Source organism: Dendrobium catenatum, unplaced genomic scaffold (genome assembly GCF_001605985.2).
Source record: "Dendrobium catenatum unplaced genomic scaffold, ASM160598v2 original_scaffold_117933, whole genome shotgun sequence".
NCBI lineage: Eukaryota > Viridiplantae > Streptophyta > Magnoliopsida > Asparagales > Orchidaceae > Dendrobium > Dendrobium catenatum.
Genome location: NW_021436368.1, coordinates 244204 through 257773, shown reverse-complemented (window position 1 = coordinate 257773; position 13570 = coordinate 244204). Strand labels below are relative to the sequence as shown.

At 33.3% G+C, this 13570-nt stretch overlaps 2 protein-coding genes across 7 annotated transcripts; both read left to right on the top strand.

The window, feature by feature from the left end:
- Positions 1–1551: 1551 nt before the first annotated feature.
- On the top strand, positions 1552–5050 carry LOC110113981. Of its 5 annotated transcripts, none has more exons than XM_020846716.2 (6): positions 1552–1635; positions 1924–1987; positions 2568–3515; positions 3659–3890; positions 4390–4466; positions 4773–5050. In XM_020846716.2, exons 3-6 carry the CDS (start codon positions 2787–2789, stop codon positions 4896–4898), a joined length of 1164 nt encoding a protein of 387 aa, XP_020702375.1. In that variant the 5' UTR covers positions 1552–1635; positions 1924–1987; positions 2568–2786; the 3' UTR covers positions 4899–5050. The 5 variants fall into 5 exon arrangements, with proteins under 5 accessions (XP_020702375.1, XP_020702376.1, XP_028547924.1 ...); XM_020846717.2 differs by having other exon boundaries at positions 1614–1750; XM_020846718.2 differs by lacking the exon at positions 1552–1635 and adding an exon at positions 1706–1724.
- Positions 5051–6113: 1063 nt separating this feature from the next.
- On the top strand, positions 6114–11709 carry LOC110113982. 2 transcript variants are annotated; one of them, XM_020846720.2, is made up of 3 exons: positions 6114–6133; positions 6352–7216; positions 11417–11709. In XM_020846720.2, the coding sequence occupies exons 2-3, from the start codon at positions 6413–6415 to the stop codon at positions 11462–11464; spliced, it is 852 nt and encodes a 283-aa protein (XP_020702379.1). In that variant the 5' UTR covers positions 6114–6133; positions 6352–6412; the 3' UTR covers positions 11465–11709. The 2 variants fall into 2 exon arrangements, with proteins under 2 accessions (XP_020702379.1, XP_028547921.1); XM_028692088.1 differs by lacking the exon at positions 6114–6133 and having other exon boundaries at positions 6226–7216.
- Positions 11710–13570: the final 1861 nt, after the last annotated feature.

Sequence of the window (13570 nt, the reverse complement as noted above, 5' to 3'; positions counted from 1 at the left end):
GAACACTTAACTTTCTCTCAACTCTTTCCCAATTTGATAAAATAGTTCAGTATTTTTTTTCAAATTCAACTCCTAATAACTCTAAAAAATATATTAAATAAAAAATACAATTGATTGTAAAATTAGTCATTACATATTATCCAAGCAAATATCATGCACCCATTATGTATCTTACAAGAAGACAAAATTTATTGAACTTTTCTATCACTTTTACTTTTGATATATATTAAAACAAATATTTTTCTTTGCTTTATTTGTAAAACACAATATAGTTAATACCCACTCATACTCTACTAAGTTATTTAATTTAATAATTCAATTCGGGCTTGTAATGTTACCCCAATTATGGGGATTGATTTTGTATGCTTGATCAATTTACAACTTTTAACAACCTTATGTTGGGAGATGTTCTTATTAGTTTGTGATGGGGAGCTCTAGCAAAAATAGCATAGCTTTTTTATGGTAGGCCTTGATGTGTAGTAGAGCTTGTACTCATTAAGCTTAAAATATCGCTTGTCATCCCTCTTAAACGCTTTTGGGCTTGCATAATATTGACTTTACAGTTTATTGTAAACTACTATGATTATTTAATGTATATGAAAATAATGTTTAAGCCCCCTAATTGCAAGAACTAATGATAATGATAACTTTTTAGTCATTTAGTAGTTTTCCATACTCATCAATAGAATCTTATGTAATAAATTAGTACATTCTAGTTGAATCTAAACCCTCCCTCGATGTGTTAGAGAATATAGAATCTTGGACTTACGTTCTGTCTAGATAAACATATTAGTCAATTCATATGGTCAAATTTTATTATGCAAGACGAGATATGTATATCCTATACGAAGAAGGGCTTATGTATATGCTAATCCTATATCTAGGTTGTATATCCTAGGTTGACGATTCTAGACTGACACACTAGGCGTTAGCAAATGCTACAAGTTGGTGGAATAAGATGTCTAAGTCACATATTCCATGACCAATGTGATGAGCTCAATATACTCAATCACTGCTCCTTATAGAATAATAGACCAGACATATCATATATTACATGCTAACATAGCTTATAAGTGAGTGATATGTACTCACCTCTATAGACAATAATGTTGAAAGAGGCTTCGAGGGTTCAAAAGTGTTTGTCATTTGAAATTTATACTATTATTATAATTTCCAAATCGACTATTGCCTATAAATTGAATCAAATCACACTTGATTGAGTTAGCCAACCACCATCCAATTTGATTACAGTGTGATTGTTTGTCACAACGAATTTTACAATCATGATGATATGATACACGTGATCAAAGGCCTTGATTGTAGCAATACTATAAGATCAAATTGCGCTATCAACTAACAAGTTCACAATTTTAAATAAAATTGTTCACGATCTTCAAATAAAATATTTTTTTTAAATAAAATAAAATAAAAAACAAAAAAGTCAAAAGTGTGAGTCTGAAAAATAATATATTTTAAAATAAAATTAGAATTTGCAAAAAATAGAACAAATTTTTTTTATATAATAAAAAAAACAAAAGCCAAAATTAATGACAAACAGCCCCTAAACTTTTTGTGTCCTCGAAGCTTTGTCTGGTTGTAGACCTGGGGTCTACCCTTTGTTCGCAGCTTTCGAAGGTGAGGTCAGATGAAAGTGACTTCGTGATTTTAGGGTTAAGAATGCGGCGACGTAGATCTTCTCGCTCTCCTCCTAGATTCTCAACTGAGTTCGTGATTTGCTATAGTGTTTTAGGTTAAAGTTTGGTTCTTTGAATTGCTTGAAGAAAGTCCTTTTTTTTTCTCGTTGATCTAATTCCTGTTGTTCTGTGTCAAATTTCCGCCTTTTTTAATGCCATGCGTTATATATTCTTGAGATTATTTGGAAAATTTGCTGATTAACTTGTTTTGTTCCTTGTTTCTTACCAGATAAACTGTAGGTTTTGAGTATTGGCGAGTTGGACGATGAATGAGATCGAATGGAAAAGTTTAGGTATCACAAATAAGCGATGATTTTGATTTTTTTTTCTCAGCATTTTTCTATCTTGAATGTCGGATGAAGATTTGGTGGAAATAATGAATGTAACCAATGTCTTAGCCTGCTGAAAGCCGCAGGGATAATAACGTATGAAAGAAATGGTCCTGATCAGATAATTAATGCTTTATTTTTTTGTGTCAAAAAGAAATATATTACATGAAGCTTGTACACCGCTATCTTTAAATGAATTTAATTGTAGATTTTCATACCCAAAAGTGAAAATTGCCAAGAAATTCCCTCATAAATTTTACTTGCTTTTATAATTTTATCTAAATTGGAATAATATAATTAGCTATGTTACCTTTGCTGCGTGGCTCTTTTTGAATTTTTTTCCTTTTTAAGATCATTGAACATATTATTTTTTTTTCTACTTTGATTGCATTGATTGTTCAGATCAATGAATTAGTTAATCTGTTGGCTAGAAAAAATTTCAAACTTGAAGTAAATTCAAATCCAATCTGCTGAAGATATAATTATGTAATCTAATTTATCTTGGTGTTGGAATTGACATGAAATTGGTGAATTTTCATACCAGGAAATGCTGAACAGGGAGCTTCAAATGGTGATTATGGCATTGGCCTCAAATCAATGGTTGCTTTTCTTGGATATGATATATTTCTAATTGAGATACATGACCACCTTCTTTAGAAGACACTGAAAAAAAAGTGTTGAAAATACTTAGTCTGTAAGAGTTAATCAGACAGAGTCAGCTTCCATCTTTTAAATTTCATTAATTATATTGTACCTCTTAAAAATGGTGATGGAATTGAAAGCTAATGGCCATGGGAGCTTCTTAAATGGTTCAAGTGATATGTACTTTCCAGTAGATAATGTGGATCCAATGTATAAAGTGTTTTTGGAACACTTGAGGAAGGATGGGAAATCATATATTCTAGAAATGGAGGATGGTGATAATGGTTTACCTGTATTTGTGAAATATGAAAACAATGATGGATTATCAGATTTCCTTCAATTAGATGCTGCCATAAGCTCAGGACATTGTAGCTTTGTCAGAAAAGGAAAAATTGAAACTAAAAGAAGGCGCATCTATAGGAAAACAGAGGCACAATCTAATGAGATTGTTGACTTCTCTGGCTTTCTGTCCAAAGAAGTTGAAAATACACTAGTGGTTGGTAGTAACAAAGAATTCCAGAACATCAGGAATATGAGTGTTGATTTTTCTGACTCTTTCAAGAACCTAGTTGAAAACAATCTGGCTGATGACAGTTATGAAGAATTTCTAAGTTACTTGAAAATCCAAGATGGTTTAATGGTTTTTGAATATAATTCAATTACAGTCATTTATGAGGGCAATGGAACATCAGCGGCAGCTGAAGGAACTTGTTTAGATGATCAAGGTACTATGCCATTGCCTTCTTTTGAGAGCATCCAACCCTCTCCAAGGCCAGCAAATGAAGGTGCTACTTGTTATGACAATCAGGAACTGGTGTTGTATGAAAGTAATCTTACTCCTGATGTAGTTGTAAGTTCAAATGCTTTGTTTGCAAGCACTTTATGTAACCTGTTAGCATAGCATTTTTTTCAAAAATAAAAATTTCCTTAAATTTTTTTTTTTTTAATTTTAGAACTACTGACATGTTTTCTTTTTACGAACATAAATTTCAGATTTGTGAAGCTGATGAGATGTCCATGGTACCTCTTGACTCCTACATTGTATCTCCGTTTGATTTGAAGCTTATGGCTGTTCTTAGTAAGCCTTATGACCAGCAAGAACATGAAATGCTTTGGAAGCACGCAAACTTTCGCAAACCAGTACTTCGGCACAAGGATCTCCGTAATCAGAGTAAATCGTTCAGTACAAGACAAATGGGATTTTCATATCTTGATCATTTTCCAGGTGACAATAATTAAGAACTTCAATGGTAACATTTTGATGCAATACATTTTTAGTGTACAGATGTCATTAAGCTTAAGTTTGCAGATAGTCTTTATGCTAAATTATTTATTTAGTGCATGCGTAAGCTTTATATAAAATGTTTGTATAGTACTGTTGATTGGCCACTTGGATTGATGGACCAGTTAAAGTTGATTGAACATTTAAACTTTATTATTCTGTTTTGAAGGTTGTTGTTACTCATGAAGTAGACAGATTAGGAAGAGTTATATTGGATGGTGTAGTGGTAATTATTGAATTAATATATACGCACACACACAGAGGGATGGAAGGAGATTACTATTTCTGTTCTAGTTCAAAGGAGAAAAGATGTCAACAAATCAATGCTTTAAATTAAGCCTCAAATATCAAAACTCCAAACCTCATTGTATGAATCCATGTTTAAGCGATGAATGCAAGCTTCTGGTCAGTAGAAAATAAATAACTATGCTTGACTTTGCAGATCTTGCAAAAAAATTGGAGCATTCTGATCCTCAGCAAGCGCTGAACCTTCTGCGTGGATTATTTTTCTGGTTAAAGGTATTTTTTATATCTAATCTTATTCATTTCATTCGATCAAATTTTAAATTTCCTTACATAAAAATTTCAAAAATAAGCATTATCCGTATGTCAGAGTTCTATCATCATGCTTATGATGTGAAATTCCTATCGATTATACTTGCTATGTGATAAACAAAGAGCACCAACTCAGGCTGGAATTTATTAATCTTTTTTAAAAATATTGAGTGAGTGTTCATTGATCATATACAAATATCTAGTTTGATTTTCAAGCATTTCTTTATCAGGTGTTTTAGGTGGTTGTTAATGATGGCAATTGCTTTGCAGAATTTGTGCCATGAAGGTGCTTATAAGCCATGGATATCTGCAAGCTCCAAAATAGTTGATGTCTCAGATCACGAAATGACAAGAGGACAAAATATAGAATCTCAAACTTCTCCTTGTTCATTGTAAAAGGTATATTAGGCTGTTCCATGCTTATCTGCATGGTTTTTTAATTTTGTAAATGCTAATCAGTCAACGAGGGAAACTTCATACGTAGAATCTGTGCTGCCAAGCTTGTAACGGTTGATTTTTATCAATGTATCTCTACTCATTTCCTTTTCTTTTCCTCTCAATAAGTGAGTTTCTAGGATGAGAAGCTTTGCATATTTATGTTCCTTAATTTCTTCTCCGAAGAACTTTTGTGCCTGATTATAGGTTGTCATACATACTTGACCGTGCTAATTGACTTAGGCATCGTTTGGGATGGTTTTCTTGCTGCTTCTTAAAGCCGCTTTCTAATGCAACATTTATAATTTTTTTACTAAAAAACAAAGCTGTTTTAAAAAATAATAAAAAAATCGTCTCAAATGAAGCCTTAGTGAAGCTGATGACTACTCATTCAGCTCGCTTGGGCGAGTCCTCACACCACAACTTTGTCGAGTAATGCTAACCTGCTTGTGGGCTAATCATTTTTTCCTTATGGCGAGTGTTCCTCTTTGAGAAATGCGTTCAGTTAGACGAGTCACTAAGTGAAAACCAGATAAGTATCTATGAAGCTACCTGCATAAGCATGTATGAGTATGAAATATAATAGTTGTGATAAAATTGAATAAAAATTAACATAAATTTTGTTTTTGAATATTTTAAATTTATTGTTTTTGACAAATCTTATTTTAGCTTTGTAATTGATTAAATTCAAGATTTATTAAAATCCATCATTTATTTTGATTTGATCGATTTGCATATTTATTCTATCTTAGAAATCTTAAAGTTTAAAAAATATAGCCAACTGATTTATCAAAAATTTAACCGCTGTCATGCTAATCAGTTGTAAGGTTATAGTGCTCTAAATATTACCTAAATCTCAATTAACATTTTTTACTAATATTCTTTCTGTTTCTTTCTTAAGGGGCTGTTTGGTAACAAGTGGGATTAACTTTAATGGAATTTAGTAAATCTTAAGGGTGTTAATAAATCCTAAGAGTGTTAAATCCTGAAAACTGTTTGGTATGATAAATATTAAATTCTGTTAAATTCTGATAGACTGTTTGGTAATATATTATTAGATTTATGACTGTTTAGAAATTTAAATGTGAATAAGATAATTATAAAATATAAATTAAATTTATTATTAAAAATAAAATTTAATATGTTATGAATTAATAATATATAAGTAGATGTGAATGAGCTCGCTGGCTGTGAAGGTAACTTTCTCCCTTTCGCGCGCTTCTTCGGCCAAATCCCATAAATCCGCCGAACCGAGGGATTTAGTAAATCCGGGATTTAAGCCGTAAATCCTTAAATCCGGGATGTACCCATCGCCGGGATTTAACGCGCGCAAAAAAACCGTTTCTGGATTTAGCGTAAATCCCACTTAAATCCCGCTGTAAATCCGATACCAAACAGCCCCTAAATCATACAGGTAGACGAACAGCCGCTTAGGGTCCGGCTGCCCCAACTCTTCCCGTCTTGATTCCTACGCCATGGCCTACTACAACGGCGATCTCTACCGGGAAAACTGGTTGCGCGATGAGGTTCTATACCTTCATGGCCTCTGGCATCGGGGATCTCATCCATCATCCATCGTAAACTCGAACATTAACCATAAACATACTCTCACTCATCTTCGTCCCAGATTCTCTAGCAGGCTCAGAAAAGATAAAAAAAACCAACGTCAAAAGAAGAAAGCGGTTGTCTCCGAGAAGGAATGGCCGTGTGATCATGTTCCGGATCCGAATCACGCTGTAGACACAAGCTGGCCTGAGCCACAGCCAAAGCTTGCCCCTCGCCCTCCCTCCGCCGAGTATCTCGCATCGGATCTGGCTGCTCGCGCACAGAAGAATGGCGTGGTTGCATGTGGGAGATTCTTTTCTAACAAGGATGGTGATGATGATTCCGATGAAGGTGATTCGGTTGGCGAATTAGAGGAAGAGGATGTTGAGGAGGAGGAAGAAGTGGAGGAGAGGGCTTTCAAGTTTTTCTTGGATATCTTTACGACGGACAACGAGTTGAGGAGGTACTACGAGGAAAATCATGAGAAAGGTGAGTTCTTGTGTTTGGTGTGTGAGGGTAGTGGGGCGAAGAAAGGGAGAATGTACGGTGATTGTGTTGGGCTTGTTCAGCATTGTAGTAACGTGTCGAAGACAGGGCGGAGAGCTGCTCATCGTGGTCTTGCAAAGGCTTTGTGCAGGGTGGTTGGGTGGAATTTTGACAGGCTCCCAATGCTAGTTTTGGATCTTGAAGAGACTCTGGGTCAGACATTGGCGAGAGATGTTTCTCCAAAGCAGGTGATGATATCGTGATCTTTTATTTGTTAACATTTCAAAGATGTTATGAGGTCACATTTGTCCGCATGCTATCTTTGATAGCATCTTTTGATCGATTTAGATCTTCACGCATATGCAACATCTCTTAACTAGATTGGAATACTTTTTTTTTTCTATCATTTACTTTATTTATTAGCTAAGCTTTTAATCTATTAATTATTATCATGAAATAGTATGACCATGCTCTCTCCATATATTTAGCATTTGGTTGCTTTATAGCTTGACTGGATTAGTAATCCTTGAGATGGTCTAACAGATGTGTGTGATGGTGTGGTCTGACAGATGTGTGTGATGGGTTAGCAAAACTTGATTCTCATGACTTTAATTCAATGTAATCCTTAGCGGGAGACTTGGATTGAAGTAATCTTGAGTAGGTTGGGTCTACTATAGAAGCTATACATTTATTGAGAGGTTTGATGGAGAAGTATAGAGAGAATTAGGAGGATCTACATATGGATTTTATTGATTTAGAGAAAGCATATGATAAAGTTCTAAGAGAAGTGTTATGGAGAGTTCTACGTAAGAAAGATGTTAATAATGCTTATGTTCAAGTCATTTAGGATATGTATGCGCGAGTTGTTACTTGTGTTCAAACATAGATGGTTAGACCAAATATTTTCCTATTTCAGTTGGAACATCAAGGATCAGCCTTAAGCCCACATCTTTTTGCTTAGTCATGGATGTTCTCACTAGACATTTGAAAGAGGTTGTACCATTATGTATGCTTTTTGCTGATGATATTCTTCTTGTTGATAAGACTAGAGAGGGAGTTGAAGGTAAACTTGAATTATGGAGGTAAATTTGAATTATGGATGTCAACCTTAGAGTTTAAAGGCTTTTATTTGAGTAGATCTAAAACTGAATATATGGAGTGTAATTTTAGTAGGAATAGATCTAGTGGGGGGATTGTGACTTTGGGTGATCAAGTCATTAATACAAGCACACATTTTAGATATCTTGAGTCTATTGTTCATAGTGATGGTGACATAAATGGGGAGATTATTAGTAGAGAATTCAAATTGGATGGTTGAAGTGGAGGAATGCATTGGGCTTATTATGTGATAGAAAAGTCCCTCTCAAACTTAAGGGAAAATTCTATAAGATGGTAGTGAGACCTACAATGCTTTATGGTACAGAATGTGGGATATTAAAAGAGAAGCATAATATTAAGTTAAGTGTTGCAGAGATGAGGATTCTTAGGTGGATGAGTGGCTTTACTCTTAAAGGCATGATACAAAATGAGCATATACGTGAAAATGTTGGTGTAGCTTCAGTGGAAGATAAGATTAGAGAGAGTCGTCTTAGATGGTTTGGTCGCATAAAACGGCGACCTTTTAATGACCCGGTTATGAAACTAGATGTGTTAGATTTAACTTATGTTAAGAAAGGTAGAGGTAGACCTAAAATGACTTGGTTAAAAAATATTAGAAATAACTTTTCTTTATTAGATTTAGATGAGATTTGACCCTTAACAGGACACAATGGAGCAAAAGGATTCATGTAGCCGACTCCACATAATGGGATAAAGGCTTGTTGTTGTTGTTGTTATTGTAGAATTTCGGAGCATTATTCAAATATGGAATTTCTATTTTTTAAAATATCAAATAAAATTATATTAATGCAAAAAAATTGCTTGCTTATATATTTCTGTATGTAGGATGACAATGTGCAATTAGTGATGCACAAAATATTGCGAATCATAGAGTAGTTAAATTAATGTGTCATACTTTAAAACTATGGGAGAGAGTTATGGAATATAGGTTGCGACGTTACACTAATGTTTCTCAAAATCAATTTGGATTCATGCCAAGTAGGTCTACTATAAAAGCTATACATTTATTTAGAGGTTTGATGGAGAATTATAGAGAGAATAAGGAGGATTTACAAATGATTTTTATTGATTTAGAGAAAGCATATGATAAAGTTCTAAGATAAGTGCTATGGAAAGTTCTACATAAGAAATATGTTAATAATGCTTATATTCAAGTCATTTAGGATATGTATGCAGGAGCTATTACTTGTTTTCAAACACAATGTGGTTTGATCAAATATTTTCTTATTTCAGTTGGATTACATCAAGGATCAGCTTTAAGCCCATATCTTTTTGCTTTAATCATGGATGTTCTCACTAGACATTTGCAAGAGGTTGTACCCTTATGTATGCTTTTTGTTGATGATATTCTTCTTGTTGATAAGACTAGAGAGGGAGTTGAAGGTATACTTGAATTATGGAGGTCAACCTTAGAGTCTTAAGACTTTCATTTGAGTAGATCTAAAACTGAATATATCGAGTGTAATTTTAGTAATAATAGATCTAGTGGGGGAATTGTGACTTTGGGCGATCAAGTCATTAATAAGAGCACATGTTTTATATATCTTGGGTCTATTGTTCAAAGTGATGGTGAAATAGATGGGAATATTATTAGTAAATTCAAGTTGGATGGTTGAAGTGGAGGAATGCATCGGGCTTGTTGTGTGATAGAAGAGTCCCTCTCAAACTTAAGGGAATATTCTATAAGATGGTAGTGAGACCTGCAATGCTTTATGGTGTAGAATATTGGCCATTAAAAGAGAAGCATAATATTAAGTTAAGTGTTGCAGAGATGAGGATGCTCAAGTGGATGGGTAGCTTTACTCTTAAAGACATGATGCGAAATGAGCTTATACGTGGAAACCGGAAAGGTTTGAGTAGCTCTAGTGGAAGATAAGATTAGAGAGAGTCATCTTAGATGGTTTGGTCACATAAAACGGCGGCCTTCTGATAACCCGGTTAGGAAAGTAGGACACAATGAGAAAAAGGATCTATGTAGCCGACCTCATATAGTGGGATAAAGGCTTGTTGCTGTAGAATTTTAGGGCATTATTCAAATATGGAATTTCTATATTTTTTTAATATTAAATAAAAAGAAATTAATGCTAAAAAATTGCTTGCTTGTATGTTTCAATATGTAGGATGGCAATGTGCAAATATCAAATAAAATCATTTTGTGCTGATGTATTGATTCATGCAGACAACATGCCTATGAATGATTTAATACCTACTTTTTACATGTGAAACAATTTGGAGCTGAAGAGAACCATCCAATAAGTAAATTAAAATATAAAAAAAATTCATGCTCAACTAAATTCTGAATATTGCATCTTTGTGCCAATATCGATCCATCAAAAGATATTATCTTGAAATTGTTGTCTTGGTGTGGATCGAATAGAGGTGGACCTAAAATATTTAGTTAGAAAGTGTTAAAAGTGATCATTTTTATTAGATGTAAATGAGTATTTGACTCTTAACAGGATATAATTGAGAAAAATGATTCATGTAATCAACCTCATGCAGTGAGATAAAGGCTTTTTTGTTGTTGGTGGTGGTGATAGTGTGGATTGAATCTCCCACTTAGTTATCAACAACTTGAGCGAAGGTGGAGGCATTTACTATCAGATGAGAAGATATCATTTTTTTTTTTAATTTTTTTAGTTATCATTTAAATAGGATAATATATCTCTTTCATTGCTCATCATGGATCTTTCTCTCTCTTTTGAAATCACTAACATTAGTGGTAGTTGAACACCTTATCGCACAAACTGTGTTATCACCTGATCTAAAGCTCCTTGATTCTTATAACGGTTATGCTGGCTCTGTCAGACTAGCTTTGTGATTAGCGCTTTGTACATACAAAATTAACGTTAGGTGGGGAAGGAGTTAATGTGAAAGGAACAGGAGTTATAAGGTAGATGATATATTGAAGGTAATATTGTTAAACGTTGCACCAAAAAGACAAGTAAATTAGAGCTGACACCACTTATGGGACTTGATAGGAATGAATGCAGAGATTTGATCCCATTGTAGAACTTGATGCTTCGCAATCAGAAATCATATTCACTCTGAACTAAGGTGATCATGTTAAGTATCAATCTCTGATCTTCTACCGTGAATCTTCAATTCAATAAAGTAAAATCTCCTCTGCATAAAAGGTGATTTAATAATGCACTTTCCTTCACTTTCTGAGCTTGAAAGTATAAGCCTTTTTCACCATAATTCCTCATCACATACAACCATAAGATGATGCCCTCTAATTCCACCAAAGTAGTTAGCAATTTTTCGCTTTGTGATGCTTTTTTGACTTTCTTCTTATGCTTCCCTGATTATAATGCGTTTTGTTGCAGGAAAATTTCCAAGCAACTGAACCAATCGAGAATAAAGATGTTGAATAGACTGATCAGACATGCAGGATTTATATGGAAGCAGTTGTAGGTTTATGGGATTTGAGTAGCTGAATATATCTTAGGAAGTAGATATTATATAAATCTCATACTTGGGTGTTCATGTGAATCTTTGTGATCTATAATTACTCTTCTGCTAGTATTTATTTGTTTTTGCTTCTAACATTTCAAAAAATGTAAGCAGTAAACGAGAATTTATTTAGAAGAAGTGAGGCAGAGGCACTTAATGGCGTAAAGAGGTGTCTCCAGTCCATTATTTCAAAGGGAAGATTCTTATCTACATAAGCATAATTATGTAGATGGGCTAATGTTAAAGGAGGAAGATATAAAAGAAACAATAAAGGTGCTTTCAGAGGAAAGAAAGTTGATAATGGTTGTTTGCCTCCATTAATGATATAAAAGTAACATATTGAGATATAAACCTCATTCGAATATAGTTTAATCCTTTAAGGTTTTCTTTTGGATGGATTTTCTACTGCTGCTTATAACAGTTTTATAGTATAAAAATTAAAAATTTTGTATTAAAAAAATTACTATAAGAGAAACATGAAGAAAAGTCTTCACAAATAAAGCTCAAATCTCATTTGAACATTATTCATGAGGTTTGAACCTTCTTCAATGACCACTCAACTCATGAGGTTTAGGCATTATTTTTTAAAGCATTTTTTTAATAAATAAATTAAATTGTTTACATTAAAAGGCTATTTTCATAAGCAGGAAGAAAATAATCTCAAATGAAGACTTAGGTTTTGTTTGAGATAGTTTTTTTGCTGCTTCCTGAAGCGGCTTTTTAGTAAGAAAGAAAAATTTTTAACTAAAAAATTGCTTCTAGAGGTAATAAGAAAACCGTCCTAAATGAAGCCTTAATTCTTTTTGAGGGAAACTAAATTTGATACAGGCATCTGAGCTGCGTCATTGAATATGATGATCAAAATTTGTTCAGTTTAAATATATATTTTAAAATAAATAAGTAACGGAGATGGTAAAAAAAAAAATATAGTTTATCTAATTAAAAAAAGACCCAATTAATTTTTAATATTTTTCTCCAGTATGATATTACTGTTTATTTGGTGCAAGTTTCAGAAAGCGCAATTTGGTTGAACCGTTGTAGGGCTGGTGGGCCCCCGATAACATAGAGTTAATTGTGATTAGATGGCCTCTCTATTATGATATTATCAGCCATTCAAATTGCACCAACCTTTTCCATATCTATATATATATGATTTTTACGTACATAACATTTAAAATTATGTTATTTACTTATGATACACCTAAAAAGAACATGGTCTTCAGAGAATTGCTCAGAATAAGAAGATGCCGATCCAGAGCTCTCGGTCTTCGATGATTTCCTTCTCCAAAAAGTAGGGTATGGGCGTTCAAATGGTTATGGCACATGAAAATGAGATATTGAACATCAAATAGAAGAAGAACAACAAATCTAGATAGAAAACTTGGGGAAGAACAGCAAACCTATGTGATCTATCGAGGAGGGGATGCTGAAGGCAAATCCGAGCTACATGAGGTTGACGAACAGGAAAACAATATTAGAAAATGGAGAAAACATACCTAGACGAACAAAACAACTGACCGAGTGAGGAAGAGGCGATGTTAGCGAAGAAGAAGTTTCGGACAACGAACTTTTGGCGTTTGGATTTGACGGAGTGTTATTTTTGATGAGGGTGAGGGGTTTTAGATGGTAGAAGAGTAAATAGTAAAGTTTAGGTGTTAGATGAGTAAATAATATAGTTTTAAATGTTATGTATATAGGTAAAAACTCCATATATATTAGGAATATTTTTCGAATTTTCAATCAAATGCATAAAATTAAAACACAGGACATTTTTTCTCTATAAATCATACTAACTTTTATTTCTTTTTATCATATCAAGTTCCAATATATCATCAAGATATATTATATAATAAAGTTTTTTCTTTCCATATAAATGTTGATAAAAATATTTTATTTGAGAATATGACTGTCTGATTCATGATTAATGAAATTACACACAAGCATATTTGTAAAGAAAATAGGTTTGAATTAATTAATTTCAATTTTAACTGATTTGTTGCAGTTTGGTACTTTACGACGCAGGGATA